The sequence below is a fragment of the Salvelinus namaycush genome, chromosome 16 (genome assembly GCF_016432855.1).
Source record: "Salvelinus namaycush isolate Seneca chromosome 16, SaNama_1.0, whole genome shotgun sequence".
In the NCBI taxonomy this organism is placed as follows: domain Eukaryota; kingdom Metazoa; phylum Chordata; class Actinopteri; order Salmoniformes; family Salmonidae; genus Salvelinus; species Salvelinus namaycush.
The window spans coordinates 20,377,221-20,403,694 of NC_052322.1; the positions used below are offsets into that span (position 1 = coordinate 20,377,221).

At 45.1% G+C, this 26,474-nt stretch overlaps 1 protein-coding gene across 4 annotated transcripts; it reads left to right on the forward strand.

The window, feature by feature from the left end:
- Positions 1 to 1,161: 1,161 nt before the first annotated feature.
- LOC120061155 (lysine-specific demethylase 5C-like) lies at positions 1,162 to 26,033 on the forward strand. Of its 4 annotated transcripts, none has more exons than XM_039010734.1 (28): positions 1,162 to 1,917; positions 3,279 to 3,426; positions 3,677 to 3,754; positions 4,228 to 4,350; positions 4,528 to 4,698; positions 4,915 to 5,049; positions 9,790 to 9,849; positions 10,819 to 10,942; positions 11,083 to 11,363; positions 11,716 to 11,874; positions 15,228 to 15,347; positions 15,506 to 15,664; positions 17,475 to 17,656; positions 17,893 to 18,055; positions 19,459 to 19,578; positions 19,726 to 19,920; positions 20,187 to 20,368; positions 20,472 to 20,596; positions 20,760 to 20,907; positions 20,993 to 21,077; positions 21,210 to 21,583; positions 21,748 to 21,886; positions 22,101 to 22,280; positions 22,589 to 22,708; positions 22,910 to 23,741; positions 23,837 to 24,036; positions 24,216 to 24,401; positions 24,790 to 26,033. In XM_039010734.1, coding segments are annotated over exons 1-28 (4,800 nt in total). In that variant the 5' UTR covers positions 1,162 to 1,915; the 3' UTR covers positions 24,799 to 26,033. The 4 variants fall into 4 exon arrangements, with proteins under 4 accessions (XP_038866662.1, XP_038866661.1, XP_038866664.1 ...); XM_039010733.1 differs by lacking the exon at positions 1,162 to 1,917 and adding an exon at positions 1,956 to 2,249; XM_039010736.1 differs by lacking the exons at positions 1,162 to 1,917; positions 9,790 to 9,849 and adding an exon at positions 1,957 to 2,249 and having other exon boundaries at positions 4,918 to 5,049.
- The last annotated feature ends 441 nt before the right edge of the window (positions 26,034 to 26,474 follow it).

The window sequence follows — 26,474 nt, forward strand, 5'->3', positions numbered from 1 at the left end:
AGGCAAGAGAAGGAAAAAGTGATTGCTTTGCGATGCTTGCAGTTAGACACTGATTCCTTCCAAACCACTCAATGTTGAATTTGCGATTTCCAACTCGTGTAATGTTTATGTCCAATGGCCGATGAGCACTGATACGTTTTATCTATAATTTCTCTTCATATGACAAGGATTGAAAAGGATTTGCCAATAGATTGTCGATGTGATTCATGATGATGACTGCTTGTCTAGCTTGCTAGCTAAGATTTTGAAAGTATGACGTTGACATGATCATTCCAATCAAAGCTACGGTAGATATAACGTGATTTTATGTTATTTTATCTGTGGCTATGACCTTGAACCTTCTTGGATGGGCACTTCTAATGTAAATCTATGGCAGCACCCAAGGGTGTCTTAACTTTCTCGATCTCCCTGTAGATTTTGCGGCGACATAGTGTTCCCATGAGTGACAGAACACGGAGCCAATGATTGCGCAACTAGAGAAGATTACCAACCCATAAATTTTGTATTTTCCCTGGCTGCCCCTCCACCACAGAAAGCACTGAGCTAGGCTGAAACACATGCATTTTGGAGCTGCCTTACTCAAGAAAGCAAAAAAGAGACCATGTTTTCATCAACTTTATTAATTCAATAGATTTTTTTTTACATTGTTTGCAAACTGATATGTTATTTTGTATTATTATTAAACATATTTTTTGCTATACACGTGGGGCTCTGCCCCCACCTGCCCTGAATGAGGAGTCTCCACTGAAAATGGTTAGGGTTATGTTATGATATGGTTCGGTTAGGGATTAAGTTTAGGGTAGAGACAGCCCAAGGATTCTGGACAGCACTGATCATTTATAGCTACTGTAAACTGTGTACGTGACTAATACAATGCCAGTAGGTATTACTCCGTCCGTGCCACCTGCGTGCATGCATGCACTTCTGCCATCCTCCACATCAGCATTTTTAAATAATGGCACACGTTTTAAACTATGTACTACTTTTATTTTGCCAAGCGTATATTAGTAAATAATTCCGTGAATGGGTACCATAATTCGTGAAATAAATCAAGATCAGAGAAAATGCGTCTCCGAACTACTTTCTCTAAATCGAACGAACGTGGAGGGACTAATTCCTGTCCTCTCTTCCACTCAAATAACTCAGCTGTCGTAGTACTAGTAGTTGAGAGACTTGAGGTTGCGCTTAGGCAATGATGAAACTAAGATGGCGTTTAAACCCAGACAGGATGAACGGGGGATAGCGAAATTGGTCACAAATTGATTTGATGGGGACATCATTCTCACAGAGATACTCGTTTACAAGCAAATTAGTCTTCAAAGTGGACCATCTTTACACTTATAATCAAACAGAAGTGGGTATATGGGGGAAGCGACGCTGAAAACGGGCAACTTTACGTGAGCTATCTGGACCTTGCTTGCTAGCTAACGTTAGCTCGTAACATTACTAGCTACAGTAGCTAGCTAACCAGCGACAGCTAGCTAACGTAGGTAACGTTAGCCAGCCGAGCTAAACAACAACAACACTGTCAACAGGGAGGAGGGTAGTCTCAGGAGAAATAATTGTCTACGGGATTGTCCGGAGTATTTTGATTCAAAATAAAACAATTCATATCTGTCTTGGGACAGGTACGAAACAGAGAAGGAACCAATATTTCCAGTGAAACTTCCACGCCAATTCGCAGTGCTACCCGAGACCGGAGGTGCTGCCTGGGATGGGCTGAAAAGTGGAGGCCGTAACGTTAGCTTCAGCCACAGTAATCGTGACCCAGTGCTGAACAATAGACCCCGTGAGCTTTCAAGACACCTACACGGCCCATCATATTATTGGTGACACCTGAGTCCATAATTTCCTCTGATCACGTTGAACGTGTCAGGCAGAGTTGCTGTCCAAGTGCCAGCTAACGTTATCTAACATGTAAGTCTAATAACGCTAGCTATACTCTAGCTAGCCATATTTCTTATCCGGTAAGTTAGCTAAGATGCTAGCTAGAGAAATCCTAGTTAGCAACTAACTAACTACAGTGAAACTTAAAATAAACCAAACAGCTTGGGATTGTCTTAGCTTGTCAGTCACCAAGGACCTCCCGTTATGTAGCTAGCTATGTGACAAATTACCCATATTTTGTGATGTTTGACAATGGCTATATTCATTTGTTTCCTAACTTGAATCCCCATATTTGGTCTTGCAAATGGGAGCGTGGATGGATCCAATCAGGCCTTTAAATCCTGTGACGTTTTTATGTTGAGGTTAGTGGCTTTAGCTATATTTAGAGAATATGTCCAGAATTTGTGTAGGAAGCTTCCTCAAATGTCTTTATCATTATTTTCTATTGAAAGGAAATGTAGGAGGCCTTCAGATGGGTCCTGTGAAATCAATTGTAGGAAACAAACCATATCCCAGACAGTATGAGTATTTTTATATCACCAAGTATCAACATACTTTGTTAGTTAGTGAATTATTTTCTGTTGATGACCAAACACCAATTTGACCTTATGAGACAAGAATGGCACCATGTAAGAAGTGCATTATTTGCTGTGTCTGTAAGGTAGGGGGAGGGGAGAACAGTTACAAAGAACTCCTCCCCCATATTGAGTTAACAGGTTTGGGTTTTTGGTGTTTTACTAGATTGAAGGTTCCATGATGTTCCAAAGACTTATTCCAACTATTAGAACATGATTCAATTCAAAGACATTATTCACAAGTAGAATAATCATGTAACGTTTGTGAAACAATGGCCATTCAAAATTGTAGGTTGTGTCCCTTAAGGCCCTTTGTTTGATCTGATGAAAAACATGCTCTAAAGCATTGTTAATGTATCCAATTCAATTTATGGTACTGTACAAATGAATTTTTGAAGAACTGGTAGTCCCATAAGGAAATATCCCTTGTGATTATTTTCTCCTTAGCCTAACTTTGAACTCGGAGTGGACATTTTCAAGAAATGCATTTGAAATATACATTTTTTTATAGTAGATGTGTTATGTAGAATGCGTTGTTTACAAAGACTCCAATAACTACATAAACAATCTTAGGTTTGGGGTTATGATAGGGTAAGATGGTTTTTCCAGCCTTATAAGACATGCATAAATGTATTCGTCAAGAATCAATGGGTAGCCTATATCATTAATTGAAATGACCATTGATTAGCAAGAAATCTTACATTGTGCCCGGACTTCTCATGGTGACAGTTATTTTGACTGCCAATCTGCTTAGCTAAGTAAGTAGCTGCACTGTGTAGTGACTTGACATGCAGATTTGACCTTACCTGTTGCCAGGGCGATGGAGGGGGAAGACTTTGTGCCTCCTCCGGAGTGCCCAGTTTTCGAGCCGTCATGGGAGGAGTTTCAGGATCCCCTGGGCTACATTGCCAAGATCCGTCCAATTGCAGAGAAGTCTGGAATCTGCAAGATTCGTCCTCCTGCTGTAAGTGTTTACTGGTGACATGCATCTATCATTTAACCCCATGAAACCTGTGTGGAGTTGAATATGGTTGTTTTCCTCTGACCTTAATCAATCTGGTGTAGTCTCACTTTTATTTGTGTTTCTTTGTGTGTCTAGCAAACACAAGTACATTTCCTCTTTCTTTCAAGCTGAGCACAGGATTTAGTGATTGCAGGATGACAAGTGTTTACATCAAACATAGACATTGATCAAAGCTTTCCTTTCCCCACAGGACTGGCAGCCACCCTTTGCTGTGGAGGTGGATAGCTTCCGCTTCACACCCCGTATACAGAGACTTAATGAGCTGGAGGTTCGTCTCTCTCCTCATATATTGTATCATTGTATAGTTGAGTCTCAGAAATGGAATGAATAGAACGGTCATCCCCATTCAAGTCAACGATGGCATAATGGGTAGACTAGCATCCATTTTGAGTGTACCCATGCCAGGAAGTAAAAGCAGGAAGTGTACCTGTGCTGTGATTTGAGTCAACTCAACTGACATTACACAAAATACATTCCATTGCATGAGCTACATCAGTTAGCATGATTTGGAGAGAAACTACATTACCATGGCAATCCATCATCAGGTAGACATTACTCATGTTAACATGAGTTTAGCAGTCAAATTGCCAGGGTTAGAGCTTCCAAGCCTGTTCTGTTTCTATGGGTTAATATTGAAGAACTGTTTTAGAAGTCACGTGTTCTGGTTGACCCAAAGATTATATTTTAGTTTTCAGTCCATTCTAATAATATTCAATCCTGACCCCCCCCACCCCACCCCAGGCGGAGACACGAGTCAAGCTAAACTACTTGGACCGGATCGCCAAGTTCTGGGAGATCCAGGGATCCTCTCTCAAGATCCCAAACATCGAGAGGCGCATCCTGGACCTCTTCAGCCTGTCCAAGGTGCCGGAGCTGACTGACCCATGTTTTTAATTTCTCAGTAAACCCCCTGTTGCATGTCTTATTTCTGTAAAAATAAAAAAAATAAGACCTATTGAGACTTACCATTGCTAACACTATCCAATAGTACTTTAGCCAGTAAAACTGAGCTGTCTGCACTTGTATTATTTTGTGTTGTAGGTTGTGATAGAGGAGGGAGGGTTTGATATAGTCAGTAAGGAGAGGCGCTGGGCTCGCGTGGCCCAGAAGCTTGGCTACCCTCCAGGCAAGAACATTGGCTCCCTCCTGCGCTCACACTACGAGAGGATTGTCTACCCCTTTGAGGTGTTCCACACTGGTGCCAGCCTGCCGGTAACGCTACTCACCCACTTTGCTCCTGCTCTTTTGTGCTTATACAAGCGATCTATCAACTCTGATCTATCAAATAGAATTCGACATGCATTGACTTACATTCTTTATTTGTTTAGTCAGTAGAAATGTAGAAATTTCTAAACACCATTTAGAAATGGTGTCCATCCATAGTCATGAATGTAGAAGAGGGTTTCACCCCATGATTTCTGTGTGTAGCAGACTAAGCCAAAGCTATATGATGGAGAGGAGGTGCATAGAGAATACAAGCCCCACTCCATCCCCCTACGCCAGTCTGTCCAGCCCTCCAAGACGAGCAGCTACGGACGCAGAGCCAATCGTCTCCAGCCAGACGTGAGTGACAGCACACAAGCTCCAATGACCGACGTACATCATTTCCCTCTTAACAGTATCAGTCGTGTGTATAGTTCACAGATACTAATAGAAGTTGGTTAATTTTACTCATTACCATGATCATGTTGATCGTTCCAAGGATGTAAGCATTCACTCTCCACAACCATAATCTGTTAGTAGCCATATTTAACCAGTCTCGTTCAGGAATGGTGTCCAAATCTATTCATTGGGTGGTGATGTACCGTCTTCTGAGAACTGCTAGTGAAACTACTGATCTGCACCGGTTCACAGATCTCAGCTAGGGTAACACCTGCCGTTAACACATTTTACTCGTAGGTTTTTCACACTGATTGTTTTATCTTCTAGGTAGACTATCAGTGATGGATTTTGGTTAGGCGGGAAGTTAAAGTTGTCATACGCCCATACAATCATGTAATAATACTCATCTCTTTTGGCATTGAAAAGTGGAATTACTTTTCATTCATATCGTTGTATTCCTAACTTAATCCGATTTGAAATGACGTAATACCAAATTAGTCATTAATCCAAATGAATTGAATCTGAGTTCCAGCTCTTTCTCTCCAAATTGGAAAGGAACATCTAGATCAGGGGTGTCAAACTCATTTCGCATCGTGGGCCACATACGGCCTAGGGAGATGTCAAGTGGGCCGGACCATTAAAATTATACCATACTCTGCTATAAATAACCAAAATATCATGTCTTTCCTTTGTTTTGGTGTAAAGAAGCACAAGAACATTAGGAAAATATTGAAATTTTATGGAGTTGTATGAACAGTAGAATTCCATCACACAACTTTTGTTTTGAAGCTGCTGACTAACATTAAAGTGCACATTTTTTAAATCACCACAGTAAGGATTCATCTTCACAGAGCTGTATTCTTTCAATGCAAACAGTATCTAAGGCAGCATTTTAAAGGTGTTAGTCTAGTCTGGACTTGTATTTGTTCCTGAAACTTGGCATCTTTTGGCCTGTACAAGTGCATCAACACCAGGTGTCATGTCCTGACTAGCTGTCACTTTCAGAATGTCATTTAAGTGCTTGTTTGTGAGCCTTGAACGCATTTTTGTTTTATTGATATTCATCACTGAGAAAATTTGTTCACAAAGGTAGGTTGTCCCAAACATGCACAAAATTTTAGCAGCCAGGGCTGTTAATTTGGGGTACCCTGGTAGTAGATACTGATAAAATCTGTCCAGACCTACAGAGGCAAATTTGCCCTTCAAATCTGCATCACACTGCAAATCAATTATCTCTAGCTGAATTTCGACCGGCAGATCAGAAGCTTTAACTGTGAAAGGTGAGCGAAAAACTGAAAATTCTGTCTCAAGTTCACCAAATACCTGAAAACGTTTCTCAAACTCCCGCAGTAGTCCTGCAATTTTGTCTTTGTACCGTTTCATGTCCGCATCAGGTCTGGTCACACACACATCTCTCAGACAGGGGAAATGAGCAGGGTTGCCATTTGCCAGTTGCATCTCCCACAAAGTCAGCTTCAACTTAAATGCATGTATGTTGTCAGAAAACTGTGTGACAACTTTTTTGCGGCCTTGCAACATTTTGTTCAGATTGTTCAAGTGTTCAGTAATATCAACCAAGAATGCAAGGTCCCGTAGCCATTCCTGAGATTGTAATTCCAACACCGGTTTTCCTTTTTTCTCCATGAACTGTCCGATTTCCTCTCGTAGATCAAAGAAATGCCTCAGCACAGCGCCTCGGCTTAACCATCTCACTTCAGTGTGGTATGGCAGGCTGTGGGTAATGTTGCTGTCGCTGAGAAGTTTGTCAAACTGACGATGGTTCAGACCTCTGGACCGGATGAAATTTACAGTGCGAACAACCACCTCCATGACGTGGTCCATTTTCAGCGACTTGCAACACAATGCCTCCTGGTGCAAAATACAGTGAAATGTCCAGAAACGATCTCCTCCATTAAGGGCTTGTACTTTGTCTTTGAACTTTGTCGCGACACCTGCTTTCTTTCCGACCATGGATGGCGCGCCGTCTGTAGCCAGGCTGACAGCGCGGGACCAGTCCACTCCAACTCTGTCCAATGCAGCAACGACAGAGCCGAAAATGTCCTCGGCTGTTGTGGTGTCCATCATTGGCACCAACTCAAGAAACTCTTCAGTAACAGTCAATGTCTCATCAACTCCTCGAATAAATATGGCCAGTTGGGCCACGTCTGTGATGTCAGTGCTCTCGTCAATTGCCACGGAAAATGCAATAAATGACTTGACTCTCTGTTTCAATTGACTGTCTAAATCTGCCGATAGTTCCGAAATCCTCTCTGCTATAGTATTCCTCGTCAGGCTAATATTGGCAAAAGCTTGTCGCTTCTCGGGACATACAAGTTCAGCCGCCTTCATCATGCATCGTTTAACAAAGTCACCGTCGGAATACGGCTTCGATGCTAATGCTATTTCGCTAGCAATTAGGTAGCTGGCTTTTACCGCTGCTTCACTGACTTCTCGGCTCTGGATGAAAGTTGACTGCTGTTTCCTCAGACCCGCCAGCAATTCGTTAATCTTATCTCTTCTCAGTTGTCCTTGCAAGCCGTCATATTTTTCGCTGTGATGAGTCTCGTAGTGGCGTCGAATATTATATTCCTTCAATACCGAAACTTGTTGCAAACACACCAAGCACGAAGGTTTTCCGTGCATCTCTGTAAATAAATAGGACGTGGTCCATTTTTCTTTGAAAATTCTACACTCCTTATCTACTTTTCTCCGTTTGGATAACGACATTTTGGCTAATGAGGGTGTAGCGGAGAGGTAGAGACCAAGGTATTAACAACGTCGTAACAAGCAGCAGATGGCGCATTGATACCGTCTGCTGTTTTCAGTCTGTCTCAGTGATGCGGCTTGTCTTCTACTCTGATGGAAAGAGTGCGCCCCTTAGCGGATAATCCATGAATTGCAGCGAATTAAAAATATTAATTCCATGTCTTTTATGCATTTTTTCCACTTTCAAATTATCCTGCGGGCCTGATCGAACCTCCTTGGGGGCCGGTTCCGGCCCGCGGGCCGTATGTTTGACACCCCTGATCTAGATGGACCCGACGATGCGCTCAGAACGCAACCAGCATGCTTGCTCTGTGTACCGCTACGCTGCTGCTATGGTGTCTGCTGCTACTGCCATTTGCCCCATGTGTCACCATATATCTCCCTCTTCCTTTCTCTCTTTCCCTCTTTCAACACCACCGATTTGTTCATTTTGTCACCCCTGCCATTGAACATTGCTAACCCATTGTAGTTACCTGTAGGGTACCCATGTCTTTCACCCATAGAATACATTTTGTTTGTACCATTTAGCATTTTAAAGTGGTGGTGTGGTGAGATCTTTTGATTTGCTTCCTCATATGCCTTACTCCAGATTTGATTTGAACGATGGCAAGAAATGCTTAAAGGGATCGTGTGAGATTTTGGACATCTACTTACCCAGAGTTAGATGAAGTCATGTATACCATTTTTGTGTCTGCCTCCAGTATGAAGGACGTTTAAGGTTGTTTCGTGTGTGAAAGAGAGCTTTCATAACAGCTTCAAGACAAATTAGTAATGAACAGTAGCTTATTTTCCAAATATTCCAACCTAAGAAGGTATTGTCCTAAAGTTGCCGCTTTCAAGAATGAAAGTCGATAGCCTAGTCTATTATTTGCAATTTATTTTATGAGGCAACTATTGTCCAGCCTTGTATAGACTAACCTAACTCACTAAGACAGCCCGGTCCTAATCAAACTCCCATTGTTTGTGTGTCACACAGACACACACAAGAACCTGTTCCATGCTGAAGCTCCTCCACCAGAAATGAATACTAGAACAGATTTGCCTCCCTTTAGCCTCAGCCCAGGCTTTCTTACGTCGTGATTCGTACTAGTTGTAGCATTCCATTTAGCACGGTTATTTTAGCCAAGTTTAAAAAAAAATGTTTTGTTTCAAATAAATGCGAATAGTTGGGTTGGTCAATATTAACAGTGTTTTATGGGTACATAATCATGATGGGACAAAGGTTGCCCAACCGTAACTGGAAGTCTACCAGAACAGCTAGCACTGGATGCAGAGCCATAAAAATGGTATCCGTGATTTAATCTGACCCTGGGTAAGTAGAGAAAGGGCTTAAAATCTTGCACTGTCCCATTAAACTTTACACTGAGATGTCATCGGATTGGTCATAGCCCACCATAAGAATCTGATGATATGGTTTTGTTTTAAACCCACGTAAGCATCCTTGTGTGTGTTTAATTTTCAGCTGAAATGTTTTATTACCTAGGCCAGGGGTCTCCAACCCTGTTCCTGGAGAGCTACCCTCCTGTGGACTTTCGCCCCAACCCAAGTTGTCACTAACCTAGTTCAGCTTATCAACCAGCTAATTGATTAGAATCGGGTGTGCTAGATGAGGGTTGGGGTGAACCTGCATGACGGTAGTTCTCCAGGTACAGGGTTGGAGAGACCTAGGCTATGCGTTCTCTGAGGGCTCAGTTCTAAACGGATCAAAAAGACCTTGTGATGTGATCAGTACAAGCACAGCTATATTTGGCAAACACATGGTCTACCCACGCCTATTACAGTCAAACACAAGTCATTCTATTTCATCACACCAGATTTTTATCTCTTCATATACATTTTCACTCTTCCAATGGTTGTTTTTTTTCTTCTCCTCGGCCATTTCTTTTTCTTCCTCCTCCTGTCTCAGTTCTTTGTTGCTGTTGTCTTCCTATGCAGGGTCCAGAGGATTCTGCCCCCCACCCTCTCTCCACTGGCTCTCAACACATCTCTACATCGGTACTGCCTGTCTCTCTTGAGCACAATGCGAGTCCTCGCTCTCTCCCGGCTCTACCCTCGCCCCATGTCTCTGTCTGCCTCGGTTTCTCTAGCAGCAAACCCCTCGCTCTCTCGCCTTTTTTTTTGCGGCAGGGCCCTTGCCGTCCTTTTCTAACTCTTAACAAACATCACCATTCAACAGCCTAGCATCAAGCTTTAGCTGTCTTTAGCCCTTATCCCACTCACCCACCCACTCACTGTTTGTCCCTGGCAACAACTTATGCAAATGCATTAGCAATTATCTGTCTCGCCTGTACTTGTTTATGAAATCAGTGTGAATCTCTCTCTCCCCTCTTATCTCTTTACTGTTAGTCAGTCTCTGTGCGTCCTTTCTTAACGCTTCCATTCCCTCACTTCTGCAGCGCTATTGTGGGACTGCTTGTGCTCTGCTGAGTGCAGTTGATCACCAGTGGGTTGTGTTTGACAAGAAACCCGTTAGACACTCCACTTGGCCTTTTGAGAAAGTAAAATATTTGGAAAATGCAAACACAGCTTTGTACATTTTATGCTCTGAAGCATTGCCCCTTCAAAAGTTTTACAGATTTAGGATCTGAGGCAGATGACGCCTCACAACCTCGTTTGAGTGCATTTTTAATTGTATTAATCACTCAGTTCAGCTGAGTTGAGACTTGTATGTAGGTTCCCTAAATTAGTTTCCTTTGTTGGTACGTGTGTTTGGATGCTTTTTCTTATAACACGGTGGTGGGTCGTTACCTTTGTTTAATAACTGTCAATAGTCAAAGATGTACTGTATGTAGAGGTTGTACTCTACTTGCTGACCCTCTAGTACTACTATTCTCCCTTATCCTCACACCATCTCCTGACCCCTTGACCCTTCTGCTTCTCCATTCCCTCTCAGTATACCTGAAAGTGTATTGGTGTTGCTCCCATCACATCTCCATACTGACTTTTTGCCATCTGTCACCCTAGCCTGATCCCACAGAGGAGGACATAGAGAAGAACCCAGAGCTGAAGAAACTACAGATTTATGGTGCAGGGCCTAAGATGATGGGGCTAGGACTGGTGCCCAGGAATAAGAGCATTCCCAAGAAAGGTAACACAACTCTGCTACAATCCTTCACCCCCCCCTACCTGGGTCTGAAATGTGGGCTCTGGTCATAAAGTAGTATCATATAGAATACGTTGCAATTTTGGATGCATGTTGACCACTTCTCCGATTTCCCCTCCTTCCAGAAGAGCTGCCTCAGACTGTGACTGTCCGGGCTGCAGCCCCTGCTGTCCAGGTCAAGGATCAGCCAGGGGAGGTCAAAGAGAAAGGAGGAGATGGCAGCACAACCACAACGGCTCCTCCTCCCTCTGATGCCACGATAAAGAGTGAGGTGAAGAAAGAGGAAGAGAAACATGAAGGTGGAGAAGCTCATGACAACGGGGACCAAGACGGTGGTGAAAACGGTGACGGGCCCTGCACCAAGATGACCATGAGGCTGAGACGTAACCTCGGCAACCCTCAGTTTGTAAGGGCCTTAGCCTCCATTCACGCTTATGGGCAAGTTATACAGGCACAGATTAAGGCTTGTCCTGGACTAAGAAGCCTGGTCACTGGAGATTCTCTGTCTGGGAATCCAGCCCTGTAGGTTATGTCTGATTCAAAACCAGATGTTATAGCTATTCGAATCATAAGGTGGCAATTTAAATGGGAAAATAAATAAAGCTAGTTGAACACCATCTATGCTGCCAGTCATTTAATGGGTAAACAATTTACATTTACCATTTCGTTAGTCAGCTCCTTTCCAACATATTTGAGTGTGGCAATTTACATGCATAACTTTAATTCTGTTTCACTTATCTGTTCTGTGTTCTGCTAAGGTGGATTCGTTTGTGTGCCGGATGTGTGGCCGTGGCGACGAGGATGAGAAGCTCCTGCTGTGTGACGGTTGTGATGACAACTACCACACCTTCTGTCTGCTGCCCCCTCTCACTGAGGCCCCCAAGGGCAACTGGCGCTGCCCAAAATGTGTGGCCGAGGTGAGAGCGTCATGAACCACGTTTCCATCCACAGAGTAGTCATACCGTCTATAAATAAATGATTACGACAGCTGTGATGGAAACAGGAAGTTTCAGTACAATTTCATGAATGCCGCCAGATAATTTGTTCAATCGACATAGTGGGATCTTTTTGTGTCGGTAAAAGTAATTACCTCTATGGGAGAAATGGCAGTGGAAACACTTTTTTTTATGCGTAAATATTGATATATTAACCTTTACCGAACCTCAACCCCGGATCCGGGATCACCCCCCACCCCCCCCACACTGATTAGCATCGCTAGCATAGCGTCACAATTAAATAGTAGCATCTAAATATCATTAAATCACAAGTCCAAGACACCAAATGAAAGATACAGATCTTGTGAATAAAGCCACCATTTCAGATTTTTAAAATGTTTTACAGGGAAGACAAAATATGTAAATCTATTAGCTAACCACGTTAGCAAAAGACACCACTTTCCTAACTCCATCAGTTTCTTACTCCATCAGGTGCTATCACCAATTCGGCCAAATAAAGATATTGATAGCCACTAACCAAGAAAAAACCTCATCAGATGACAGTCTGATAACATATTTATTGTATAGGATAGGTTTTGTTAGAAAAATGTGCATATTTCAGGTATAAATCATAGTTTACAATTGCACCCACCATCACAACTCGACTAGAATAAATACACAGAGCAACGTGTATTACCTAATTACTAATCATAAAACATTTCTTAAAAATACACAACTCACAGCAATGGAAAGATACAGATCTTGTGAATTCAGACAATATTTCAGATGTTCTAAGTGTTTTACAGCGAAAACACAATAAATCGTTATATTAGCATACCACATATGCAAACGTTACCCGACCATTGATTCAAGCCAAAGAGAGCGATATCGTTATCATCGCCAAAATATATTAATTTTTTCACTAACCTTCTCAGAATTCTTCCGATGACACTCCTGTAACATCATATTACAACATACATATAGAGTTTGTTCGAAAATGTGCATATTTAGCCACAAACAACCGTGGTTATACAATGACAATACTAGCAAAACTAGCCTGAAAATGTCGGACGCCATCTTTCACAGTGATCTTGTCTCATGGATAACTATTCATAAACTTGACTAAAAAAATATAAGTTGGACAGCTATCGAAAGACAAATTAGTTCTTAATGCAATAGCTGAATTACATTTCTAAAATTATCCTTACTGTGCAATACAGGGTTCGCCAAGCGAAGCTATACCAAACAAAATGGCGGAATATGCGTTTAAAATTTTTCGACAGAACAACGATTTATCATCTTAAATATTTCTTACTATGAGGTGATCTTCCATCAGAATCTTGGGCAATGTATCCTTTCTTGGGTCTAATCTTCTTTTGGTCGAAAGATGTCCTCTGTCCGTCGAAATGCCCACTAACGTTCGACCGGGACCCCGAAACGTGCCCAAAGCTTCAAAGAGCATCACATAGAAATGCCTCAAAATCGCACTAAACGGATATAAATTGCTATAAAACGGTTTAAATTAACTACCTTATGATGTTTTTAACACCTATAACGAGTAAAAACATGACCGGCGCTATATTACTGGCTAAACCAAGGCTTGGAAAAAGCCCAGTCCGACATCCTTCTTGCGTTGAGCGCAGGGTCCAAAAGAACGCTACTTCCGGTATTTGGTGATTTATAGAGGCACTGATTGCGCAATCGACTCCATTCAAATTGTCACCACTTACTGACATCTAGAGGAAGGCGTGGGCAGTGTTTGTATCCTCATAGGATTTACAGGGACTTTAAAACTGATCTGGAACCAGAGGCCAAGATTTCTGAAATTTCACACACTGGGAGGAAAAGTGCTGTAGAATGAGTTCTGTTTCACTCAGAGACATAATTCAAACGGCTATAGAAACTAGAGAGTGTTTTCTATCCAATAATAACAATAATATGCATATTGTACGAGCAAGAATTGAGTACTAGGCAGTTTAATCTGTAGAGCAAATTATGCTAATGCGAAACAGCACCCCCTATAGTGGCAAGAAGTTTAACCATCATATCGAAGTAAACTTGGAGTCACGCGATGACATGTTGTGTGGTCCTCCCACTACGACTCAGGAAACCATGCAGTGTATTAGGCGACAGATTAAATAAGTTATGGGGATCTTCACTGGGTGGTGAAAGTGCACAGTGATGAGCTTGATGCACCTTTCAATAAATATGGAGTGGCTTATTCTGGTGACATGATGATTGATGCTTGACTGCTGTTTGACAATTGTAAATATTCTCTCTCTTATCCATAATAATCTCATACTATCCTACCCCCACTGAATCTGCCAGCCGTTGGCTAGAGTGCACGTACGTAGACCAGAGTAGACACATTTTCTATTTTACCCAACAGTTTCTGTGTCAAAACTATCAGTAGAGTAGAAAATGTGATGGACATTTTTTTATTCGGTACATGAAAGTCCATTTTGTGTGCACTATGTCATCACGCACTGATTTGTTGGAAACACGCATATTTTCTTTATGCAGATATTTGAATAGTCACATTCATCTGTCACAAATTGGATGGAAAACTAGCTATTAAGACCCACAACATCCTGTTTTCAAACAAACATCTTGCTATGTGGCTGCAGCCATCCACCGTCTAATTAATCTGGAGCCTCTGTGTGTATATTTTAACCTGAGGAGTCTGGAGCATCTGTGTGTATATTTCAACCTGAGGAGTCAGGAGCCTCTGTGTGTATATTTTAACCTGAGGAGTCTGGAGCCTCTGTGTGTATATTTTAACCTGAGGAGTCTGGAGCCTCTGTGTGTATATTTTAACCTGAGGAGTCTGGAGCCTCTGTGTGTATATTTTCACCTGAGGAGTCTGGAGCCTCTGTGTGTATATTTTAACCTGAGGAGTCTGGAGCCTCTGTGTGTATATTTTAACCTGAGGAGTCTGGAGCCTCTGTGTGTATATTTTAACCTGAGGAGTCTGGAGCCTCTGTGTGTATATTTTAACCTGAGGAGTCTGGAGCCTCTGTGTGTATATTTTAACCTGAGGAGTCTGGAGCCTCTGTGTGTATATTTTAACCTGAGGAGTCTGGAGTCATTGAAGCAGTTTTCTGGTAGATGTGGCTTGTAGGGGAAACGTGTGTTTGATGGAACCCGGGGCTGGACGCCTGGTCAGGAGAATTCTGTCTATTGAACACAGGCTATTGACATGTACACCTGTCAGGAAAAACACTGGGCATAAACTTTTGCATTATAGTCATCTGTATGTCTGGTAACTATTTGATTTGCCTCCATCCAATCCATTTCTTCAATGGCCTCTTGTCTGCCTCTCTTCTTCCCTCCAGGAGTGTAAGAGGCCAGCGGAGGCCTTTGGTTTTGAGCAGGCTACTAGAGAATACACCCTGCAGAGTTTTGGGGAGATGGCTGACACCTTCAAAGCAGACTACTTCAACATGCCTGTCCATGTAAGTGCCTCTACAAACTATAAATTAATGCTTTGCTCTGATGTGGCGATAAACTAGTCCTTACTAATGAAGACATGCTAGTTGATTATATTGATACATTATTCTTCTCCCATATGAGTTTATTTGTTGGTGAGTTTGTTACAAATGTCTGTGTGTAGATGGTTCCGACAGAGCTGGTGGAGAGAGAGTTCTGGCGCTTGGTCAGTAGTATAGAGGAGGACGTGACAGTGGAGTATGGAGCAGACATCCACTCGAAAGATTTTGGCAGTGGATTCCCCATGAACAACGGCATGAAGAACCTCTCACAAGAGGAAGCGGTAACTAGCTATCAGCCTTTTCATATCTCACTCCTGTTGTCTTCTCATTTTCCTTATATTAGTTCTTTAAATATATACACTGCTCAAAAAAATAAAGGGAACACTTAAACAACACAATGTAACTCCAAGTCAATCCCACTTCTGTGAAATCAAACTGTCCACTTAGGAAGCAACACTGATTGACAATAAATTTCATATGCTGTTGTGCAAATGGAATAGACATAAGGTGGAAATTATAGGCAATTAGCAAGACACCCCCAAAAAAGGAGTGATTCTGCAGGTGGTGACCACAGACCACTTCTCAGTTCCTATGCTTCCTGGCTGATGTTTTGGTCACTTTTGAATGCTGGCGGTGCTCTCACTCTAGTGGTAGCATGAGACGGAGTCTACAACCCACACAAGTGGCTCAGGTAGTGCAGTTCATCCAGGATGGCACATCAATGCGAGCTGTGGCAAAAAGGTTTGCTGTGTCTGTCAGCGTAGTGTCCAGAGCATGGAGGCGCTACCAGGAGACAGGCCAGTACATCAGGAGACGTGGAGGAGGCCGTAGGAGGGCAACAACCCAGCAGCAGGACCGCTACCTCCGCCTTTGTGCAAGGAGGTGCACTGCCAGCGCCCTGCAAAATGACCTCCAGCAGGCCACAAATGTGCATGTGTCTGCTCAAACGGTCAGAAACAGACTCCATGAGGGTGGTATGAGGGCCCGACGTCCACAGGTGGGGGTTGTGCTTACAGCCCAACACCGTGCAGGACGTTTGGCATTTGCCAGAGAACACCAAGATTGGCAAATTCGCCACTGGCGCCCTGTGCTCTTCACAGATGAAAGCAGGTTCACACTGAGCACATGAGCACATGTGACAGACGTGACAGAGTCTGGAGACGCCGTGGAGAACGTTCTGCTGCCTGCAACATCCTCCAGCATGACCGGTTTGGCGATGGGTCAGTCATGGTGGTGGGTGGCATTTCTTTGTGGGGCCGCACAGCCCTCCATGTGCTCGCCAGAGGTAGCCTGACTGCCATTAGGTACTGAGATGAGATCCTCAGACCCCTTGTGAGACCATATGCTGACACATGCACATTTGTGGCCTGCTGGAGGTCATTTTGCAGGGCTCTGGCAGTGCACCTCCTTGCACAAAGGCGGAGGTAGCGGTCCTGCTGCTGGGTTGTTGCCCTCCTACGGCCTCCTCCACGTCTCCTGATGTACTGGCCTGTCTCCTGGTAGCGCCTCCATGCTCTGGACACTACGCTGACAGACACAGCAAACCTTTTTGCCACAGCTCGCATTGATGTGCCATCCTGGATGAACTGCACTACCTGAGCCACTTGTGTGGGTTGTAGACTCCGTCTCATGCTACCACTAGAGTGAGAGCACCGCCAGCATTCAAAAGTGACCAAAACATCAGCCAGGAAGCATAGGAACTGAGAAGTGGTCTGTGGTCACCACCTGCAGAATCACTCCTTTTTTGGGGGTGTCTTGCTAATTGCCTATAATTTCCACCTTTTGTCTATTCCATTTGCACAACAGCATGTGAAATTTATTGTCAATCAGTGTTGCTTCCTAAGTGGACAGTTTGATTTCACAGAAGTGGGATTGACTTGGAGTTACATTGTGTTGTTTAAGTGTTCCCTTTATTTTTTTGAGCAGTGTATATTCATTTATTTAAATATACCGTGTTTGTCTATTCCGCTCTCATTGATATGCCATTAATATGGTCCTTGTACAACATGTATAAAACAATATATATTTCCTCCAGAACTAAACCTGCACAGTTTAGTCTGACCCTCTTGCTGCCCTCTTCTGTGTCTGCAGGACTATGCCCGGAGTGGCTGGAACCTGAACGTGATGCCAGTTCTGGAGCAGTCCCTGCTGTGCCACATCAACGCAGACATCTCTGGCATGAAGGTGCCCTGGCTCTACGTGGGCATGGTCTTCTCCGCTTTCTGCTGGCACATTGAAGACCACTGGAGCTACTCCATCAACTACCTGCACTGGTAAAGAGGACACTACCTGTACAGTACACAAAACATTACAACCCCTACAGGAGACATGGGGTATTAATAGGTAGTTCATCTGTAGATGGTGGAGATTGTCCTTTTATGGCCCATAGCTTTATACAGGACTAGTGAGAAACCCTGTTCGCATCTCCCCCTCTCTCTCTGTTCCTCTCTCTTCCCTCGCTGTTCCCTTTACCTCTCCCTCCTCTCTCTGTCCCCCTCTCCGCCTCCAGGGGTGAGCCTAAGACGTGGTACGGGGTTCCCTCTGTAGCAGCAGAGCGGTTAGAGGAGGTGATGAAGAAGCTGACCCCAGAGCTGTTTGAATTCCAGCCTGACCTCCTCCACCAGCTGGTCACTATTATGAACCCCAACATCCTCATGGCTCACGGGGTCCCGGTAAGTCACACACACACCAGAGTATGTGAGTGGAGCGTGCCCAATTTGACTGGAGCGTGGAGCGAGTTTCCCAAAGGCTGGAGCGTCGGTCTTCTCGCCCGCTCCAATTTCACTTCACAAGCTCAGGGCATGCCCGGCCCAGAATGCATTTGTAGTCTACTTGTGTGCTGCTCTAGCCCCTTGCTTTAGCTACTGTCATGGAGTTCGCTATATATTTTCATAAAGACACTGATAAAACACACAGCTGCTAAATCCAAGGTGACTTACAAAGATTAGGACTAAGAGAGGGAGTGCAGTGATGTAATGTCCACAACTAAAGAATCATCGTGGAATCTGAAAAGACAGGTATCCCGAGAGAACGAGGGTGTCCTTGGTACGTGCACAGGCTAACAGAAAGGAATGACATGGGTAGTTAGCTAAGTGTGTCATTGTAGCAAAGTATTTCTAAACCAAAAATCTGATCTCTTAAAATGTTTGTTCTGTTATCTAGACAACAGGCATTCATTGATTTTGGCCCAATAGGCCTGGCATATTACCTCTTTCAAGGAGCTTTCTGTTTTTATAGGGTTATTTTACTTAAAATCCTTTAGGCCTACAGAAAGAAAGAAAAACTACTACACCCAGCCTGGCAAGAGTGGCCCAAAAGGGTGTTTATCATCCCAAGGCTGCTGGCCTGCTCTCCAGGCACCATCACATGAGCCTGAAGACACAGACTTGCCAAACGTGTGTTTCTAATATTGAATTCCAAAGTGCATTTTTTGTTTAAATTGTAATTAATTCTAAGTAACAGCCTATATGTGCAATTTATAGACACTAATGATTTAATAAAACAAGTTTGATCAAATGCTGAGCGCTTAATGTCCCTGCCAGCCTAGTGTGTCGTACTTGCAAATGCTTCACATTTTTTTTTATTTGTAGGCCTTGAAATAATATAGCCTAAATAAATAAATCAAAATTTATCTTAGCCTTCCTGTCTGGTTCCTGGCCTATTTAGTGTTTTAAATACTGTTTAATACGACATGAACGCTTCTTAGTCACCTTTTCATGTTCTTTATTAAAATACTTTTATTTAAAATCATATGGTTTGGTTTCAATACTTCAAAACCAGATGGTAGGTCTAGGTAGTAACAAAAATAGATGGGTGTTTAAAAAGTTATTTTAATGAATGGAGCGACGTGGAGCACCGCTCCATGAGCGATGAGCGGCTTTTCCGAACGCTCAACTCCACTCACATACTGACACACACACACACACACACTTAGGATTGCAAGTAACACGCACAACCTCTCATACCCATACTACACCTCATAATATTATGGAGTTGAGATTATGACGAATAACTGCGAGAAATATTTGTAGACAATGGCCATTCTGATGAGTCCCTTCTGGCATTTGATCGACAGGTTGTGCGCACCAACCAATGTGCTGGCGAGTTTGTCATCACTTTCCCCAGAGCTTACCACAGCGGCTTCAATCAGGGATACAACTTTGCTGAAGCTGTCAACTTTTGCACTGCAGACTGGGTAAGGCTCTCATCTGTGTCCTGAGAACTAAACTGACTCTAATCTTCCCAACTAGGTATCTATACCTACCCTAATGGGAGTGTCGTACGTTGTTTTCAAATTGTCTCTTGCATTCACCCCCCCCCCCCCCCCCCCCCCCTCCGTCAGCTGCCCGCAGGGCGCTCCTGTATCGAGCACTACCGTCGTCTGCGACGGTACTGTGTGTTCTCCCATGAGGAGCTGACCTGTAAGATGGCCGCCTGCCCAGAGAAGCTAGACCTCAACCTGGCCGCTGCCACGCACAGAGAGATGTTCAGCATCGTCCAGGAGGAGAGGGAGCTACGCAAGGGCTTGCTGGAGAGGGTGAGACTAATACATTTGAAGGAAATGGATGTTAACTCTGCCTCTCCTATAGGCCTGTCTGTGGTTTGGTCACTGACTTGAGCACTCAGTGGACTTACTTTGTGGTGTGTGTGAGTTGTTTGATTGTTGTGGCTTCTTGCGCTATATTGACTGTTTGGTTTATGTGAGTTAGTGGTGTATGTTGTGTATTACTGACTGTGTGTGTGTAAAGCAGTTTTGCTTGGCTGTGTGTAGTTTCTTAAATCCATGTGTGTGTGTTCTCTCAGGGCATCACAGAGGCTGAGAGGGAGGCGTTTGAGCTGCTACCTGATGATGAGAGGCAGTGTGATAATTGCAAGACCACCTGCTTCCTGTCGGCCCTGGCCTGCTCAAACTGCACTGAACGCCTCGTCTGTCTCTACCACACTCAGGACCTCTGTAACTGCCCCACAGACAAACTCTACCTCAGGTACGACTAACTGAGTCTCTCTCTCTCTCTCTTTCTCTCTACGTATCCTTTCTTTACCGCTAGCGCCTCACACCTGACTCCTCTGTTTTTCTTCTCCCTACAGGTACAGGTACACACTGGATGAGCTGCTGGCCATGCTACACCGGCTCAAAGTGCGAGCCGAGTCGTTTGATTCCTGGGCCAACAGAGTGAAAGAGGCTCTGGAGCAGGAAGAGGGCAACAAGACAGGTCAGAACTACACACCCATAGACACAAACTATACACTTGACAAGTATACCGCTCTATACTCTTGTGTGGCTGAACTACACTTCTGTAACTGAATCATGTCCCCAAAGAAATGTCTTAAGAGTGAGTGAAAATGCATATTGACTTTGAGTTCATGTTTCTCCAGGCGTCACGGATCTGGAGGTGCTGAAGGCAGAGGCAGCAGAGAAGAAGTTCCCTGACAACGAGCTGCTCCAGAGACTCAACACTGCCCTGACTGACACACAGCACTGTCAGCAGACCAGCACTGAGCTCCTCAACAAGACACTGACCAGGTAGCACACACTGCCATACCCAATGCATTTAGCTCCACGGTGACTCACATACACCATAACAAACATTGCTGTGTATGTGTTGCAGGAGGATGACCCTGGCTGAACTCAAGGCTCTAGTGGAGAAGATGGAGAACCTGCCCTGTGTGATAAGCCAGCTGGAGGACGTACAGGTGAGTAGCCTCCAGCTGGACCTGAGCCACCAGAGAGAACCAGTAACTGCTGTAGCTGTAACGTTGTAATGTCCGGCCCTCTCTTCCTTCCCTACTTCCTCTCATTCCTTTTTAATTCCCCCTTTCTCTCAGGCGGTCCTGCGTACGATAGAGGGATTCCAGACTCAGGCCCAGGCTCTAGTGAGCGACAGGGACTGGCGGCGAGACGCCCCTCCCCCAGAGCAGCTCCAGGCACTGTTGGAGCAGGGGGCTGGCTTACCTGTCGATGCCCCTGAGTGTGAGCTCCTGAAGGGGATGCAGGAGCAGAGCCGCTGGCTAGGCGAGGTGCGCCGGACCATGGGGCCCGAGGGGAGTGAGGTGACCCTGGTGGTCCTCAGGAACCTGATGGAGGCGGGCTGCATCGTGCCCCAGAGCGTCTCTGTGGAAACCGCCATGGCAGAGCTGCAGGAGCTGCTGACGATAGCAGAACGCTGGGAGGAGAAGGCCCAGATCTGTTTGGAGCAACGGTGATGGACACCTCATACTGACTCACTCTTTCATTCTCTCTTTCACCATCATTCTCTCCTCACTGTCTCACCCACACACTCATCTCTTTTTCTTTTAGACTCACTCTGTTCTCAGGTTGTTTTGCTCTTCCTAATGTCCCCTCTCTCTCCTGGTGTGATTGCAGGCAGAAGCACCCTCTGTCCACCTTGGAGGCCATAGTGAACGAGGCCCAGCTCATCCCAGTCAAGCTGCCCAACATCCTGTCTCTCCGGGGCTGTCTGAGCCGGGCCAGGGCCTGGGTCACTGACCTGGAGGAGATCCAGGCAAGTAGCACCAACTCTTACTGTCTGTCATAACCTGGGCCACGTTCAATTGGCAAACGTTGTGCAATGTTGAAAATACGAAATGCATGAATACAGGTCAGAGAAGTATGCTTGTTCTACAATGTACATGTCTATGACATTGTTCCACAAAGTTGTGCCTTACTTAACATAACCCAGGCTTGTCCTCTCTTCCTCTCACGTGTGTGTGCTGTAGAATGGGGAGCACTACCCGTGTCTGGATGACCTGGAGGGCCTGGTGGCGATAGGTAGAGACCTGCCAGTCAGGATGGAGGAGCTGAGGCAGCTGGAGCTGCAGGTAGCCAGCGCCCACTCCTGGAGAGACAAGGCCTCCAAGACCTTCCTGAAGAAGAGCAGCCAGCACAGCCTGCTACAGGTCAGACAGGCCAGGGGTGGAGCTTGTGTGGGCCTGCTTAGTTCTTCATTTACAGTTGTTTTGCCCCGCACTGGTTAAAAAGGATTTGCTGCACATATCAATCACGCTTAGTGGATAGGGAGGGAAGCCTTGGGACATAGTCACAGTATCTATCTATCTGCAAACTTTGTTGAAATAAGTCTTGGGTGTATGTGAACATTGTCAGCCCTGACATGTCTTTCTATGTGAGTGTATTAGCCAGTAGTGTGTGTGTGTTAACATGTGACTCTTACTAACACCTTGAGCCTCACAACTTTGTCTCGCTGTAGGTGTTGTGTCCGTGCGTGGAGAAGCGTAAAGCGAGGGGAGCGGAGACGAGTTGTTTAGATGACACCGATACCAACACTCTGGGCCTTTCTGCTCAGGACCTGAGAGACCCTGGAGCCATTGTGAGTCTGCATGGAGTCTGGCCTAGCCATGTTCTAGTCTGTTCAGTGTGTTGGTGTTACCTACCAGTTTCAGAATGTCATATCCAAACAACTTGATTAGTCTCAAGGCAGTTTCTATTAGGGCTACAGCGACGCTTCAGTCACATACATACAGCATGCAGAGACCATTAAAAAGTGCATAATCTGTCTGTCCCCCTCTAGGTGACGGCGTTTAAAGAAGGAGAGCACCAGGAGAAAGGGGCTCTGCTGAGGCTCCAGCAGGTCAACCTGTCTAAACCAGGTGTGGAGAAGAAAGCAGAGAAAGAGGTAAAGACTGAGCAGGAGGACAAGGAGAACGGAGGTGGGAGGTGGGGGGAGGACACCATGGAGCTGGACACAGCTCTCCACTCTGAGAACTGTGGAAAGGGGAACGGGGACAGTAACCACACAACGACAGGCAGTGCCTCTCCTCAGTCAGTGTGTGTGTGTGGCCGGGCGCCTCGCCCCCCTCTGCTGCGCTGCCACCTGTGTAAAGACTGGTTCCACGGTGGGTGTGTCCCGTTCCCCTCCCTCCTGCTCCCCTCCTCAGCGCCCCCCACCAACCCCCTCTGCTGGTGGGACTGGGACTCACGCTTCCTGTGCCCCCGGTGCCAGCGCTCGCGGCGCCCGCGTCTGGAGACCATCCTGGCCCTGCTGGTGGCGCTCCAGAGGCTGCCCGTCCGTCTGCCAGAGGGAGAGGCTCTGCAGTGTCTCACAGAGAGGGCCATCACCTGGCAGGGGCGCGCCAAGGAGGCACTGGACACCCCAGAGATACAGGGGGCACTAGAGAGGCTGCAGGAGCTTAAACAGAACCAGCCTCACAGGGAGGGAGAGGAGGACAGGAAGAAAGGGAACTCTGAGTCGGTGATAGTGCTGTCGGATTCGGAGGGAGGGGAGGGAGAGGGAGTGATAGACCTCACAGAGGAGAACTCTCCCAAGAAGACCCTAAAGAAAGAGATGAACGGTGGCACGCAGGCTGAATGTGAAAACGGCGTAAGCCGTTACAATGTAACAGGTTAGTAGCCAATATTGTAACGCCTCCAGGCCATGATGTAACCCAGTAGACTTTTTCTCCTGTATCTGACTGTACCCCTCTGTACCTCCACCCAGGTGTGGGCTCTCTGTTGCCGCTGGTCCCTTCACTAAAAGGCCCAGTGATAGAGCTGTCCCTGACCACCAGGACCCAGCTAGAGGAGTTACAGCTGGAGGGAGACCTGCTGGAGGTGTCTCTGGACCAGACCAGCATCATCCACAGGGTCCTCCAGGCTGCTTCAGAGCCACAGAGACACACACTCCAAACACTCATACTGGTGAGTGACCAGGAAACCTTTACCCTTTAGCTGTGTATGTTGTAATAGCTTAACTCCAATGGTGTTGGTCCTTTGACATTTCCCATTTAGTTACAGTCAGTAGCTCTATTAGTTTTAAACTGTCTGAATAGCGTGGGTTGATGTATCATGTTTTGTCCTGCCTCCACTTCTCTTTTCAGATTGAGCTCCAGGAGCAGAAAGGAGCGGGCCGTGGGGGGCGGGCCAAGGACAAGAGGAAGAGGAAGAGCCAGAGGGGCGACACAGGGGCGGAGGGAGGACCCCAGTCCCAGGACACCTCAGAGTCCAAGAAGACCCGGCCCCTCAACCACACTCCCTCCCACATTCCCATCCAGACACACCCTGAGGTAACGCTCACCCAGACACACCCAGGGGTAACGCTCACCCAGACACACCCAGGGGTAACGCTCACCCAGACACACCCTGGGGTAACGCTCACCCAGACACACCCTGGGGTAACGCTCACCCAGACACAGCCTGGGGTAACGCTCACCCAGACACACCCTGGGGTAACGCTCACCCAGACACACCCTGGGGTAACGCTCACCCAGACCCCACGCTTTTGTTTTGCTCTTTTGTTTATTTTCTATTTTTAGTCCCTCCTCGTGTATTATTTAAAATATTTGTTCAAGAGATAATTAGTTGCTTTACTTATTTGAAAGAAGTTGAACCAGTTAAACTCATGCTTCTCTCTCTCTCCAACGGTCTTTGTTTCCGTCTCTTCCTCTCCCTCAGATCTTATGATATGGTTATGGATGCAACACTGGAGAAAGGAATGGTCAGACGTTTGGACATAATAGAATGGACAGATCACTCTGGGCCGAAAGACAGCGTCAAACTGTAGAAGGAAAGATGCAGGCCATCCCCAACCGTCTACAGCTCCCCCTCCCCGTCTACAGCTCCCCCTCCCCGTCTACAGCTCCCCCCACCCGTCTACAGCTCCCCCCCACCCGTCTACAGCTCCCCCCCACCCGTCTACAGCTCCCCCTCCCCGTCTACAGCTCCCCCGTCTATCCCATCTTCTTAAACACTAACACAGTGATTCTCTCTTTCTGAGCTCCTACATCTAGATTCTATACTCCTGTCTAATTCTCCTGCCCTCCCACTCTATTCTGATCTTTCTCTTCTGCCCTGTACTTTACACCCCCCCCCTCTGTCTGTCTTTCGCTATCTACCTCCCTCCATCCTCCCAGTGAACGTGAACGGAGTGTGTGAGCTGGCTTCGTCATTGGAGAGTCTCTTGGTCTTAATTAGGGATCCAGGTCAGTCAGTCGGTATGCTATGTGTTTTCAGCTCTATTAAATGCTAGTTTGGAACAAGCCTCAGACAGACAGACAGACACAGTGGTCCGGTTAAGTTGACCCACACATACCCACTTACTGAAGTAGAAATGAATGATATTGATTTATTTTTCTGGGGTTTTTGGGCATGAAGCTTACTTACAGCTGAAGTTCAGTACAGTGGAAGGTTGTGAATCACAGCAGATCATAGGTGTCGATGGTCACCGTGGTAACACTTGTATTTTTTTGTATTTTATCTTGTTTGTTGATGCTGGGTTGTCAGAGGGGATTTTGCATTTTGAATAAAAACCCATTTGGATATTTTGGGAATGTTTTTTGGTGCTACTTTCCCAAAATAGGTATCTCTTTCATTCTCTCACTTTTACTTGCTCTTGCTCTCTTTCACTACTCTCTCTTTCATTAGTTTGGATCCCCTCAGATTTATCCTTTTATTCTGTCCTGTTTTTCAGTCTCATATTTCTTCCCGCTCCCTCCCTTTCTCTCTCCCTTCCAAACTAAAGTAACACTTCACTTTATCACAATTTACTTTTTCTCCTCTTGGTTAAAATAATAATTATTGGTATTGATATTGCAGACACACAGTTGTCGTGCGTTTGTGTATAAACTTTTCATTTCAATGTTGCCTTTTGTTTCTTTTCACTCTTGTTAGAAAATAAAAGTTTAGAATTGTTTTAGGAATCTTTTGACTCCTGTCCTTCTTTCCATCAGAATTTATTTTCAAGTGGTTTGACAGAATAGTGAAATTTGTGGTGCTGAATCGATCAGTACACTCCTTGTGATGTGAACCTAAACCACAGGTGTAGTTGTTCTTGAGCTTCAGCAACTCCCTTGGGACAGTTTTGAGCATGGTGGTGTATGACAGAAAATATGCGAACAATTCAAAGGACGAAATCACTTCAACTATTTTGATTTAACAAATGATATAGAAAAAGATTTTATTGTAAAACGTTCATGGACCAGACATCACGGTATACTGAACAAACAGAGCCACATAGTTTTCTAGTCTAAGAATTAAACAAATTAATAACATGTCACATCCACAATTTCACAACAGCTTTGTCACATTTTTTGAAGTATGTTACTTTTTAACATTTATTTTTAACATGCAAGTAATCAAAT

What these genes read in the sequence shown, in the direction of transcription:
- LOC120061155 (XM_039010733.1), top strand. An exon ending in CAGATCTGTTTGGAGCAACG is followed by an intron (nt 21,584 to 21,747) that starts GTGATGGACACC and finishes GTGTGATTGCAG; the next exon opens with GCAGAAGCACCCTCTGTCCA. An exon ending in TGAGAGACCCTGGAGCCATT is followed by an intron (nt 22,709 to 22,909) that starts GTGAGTCTGCAT and finishes GTCCCCCTCTAG; the next exon opens with GTGACGGCGTTTAAAGAAGG.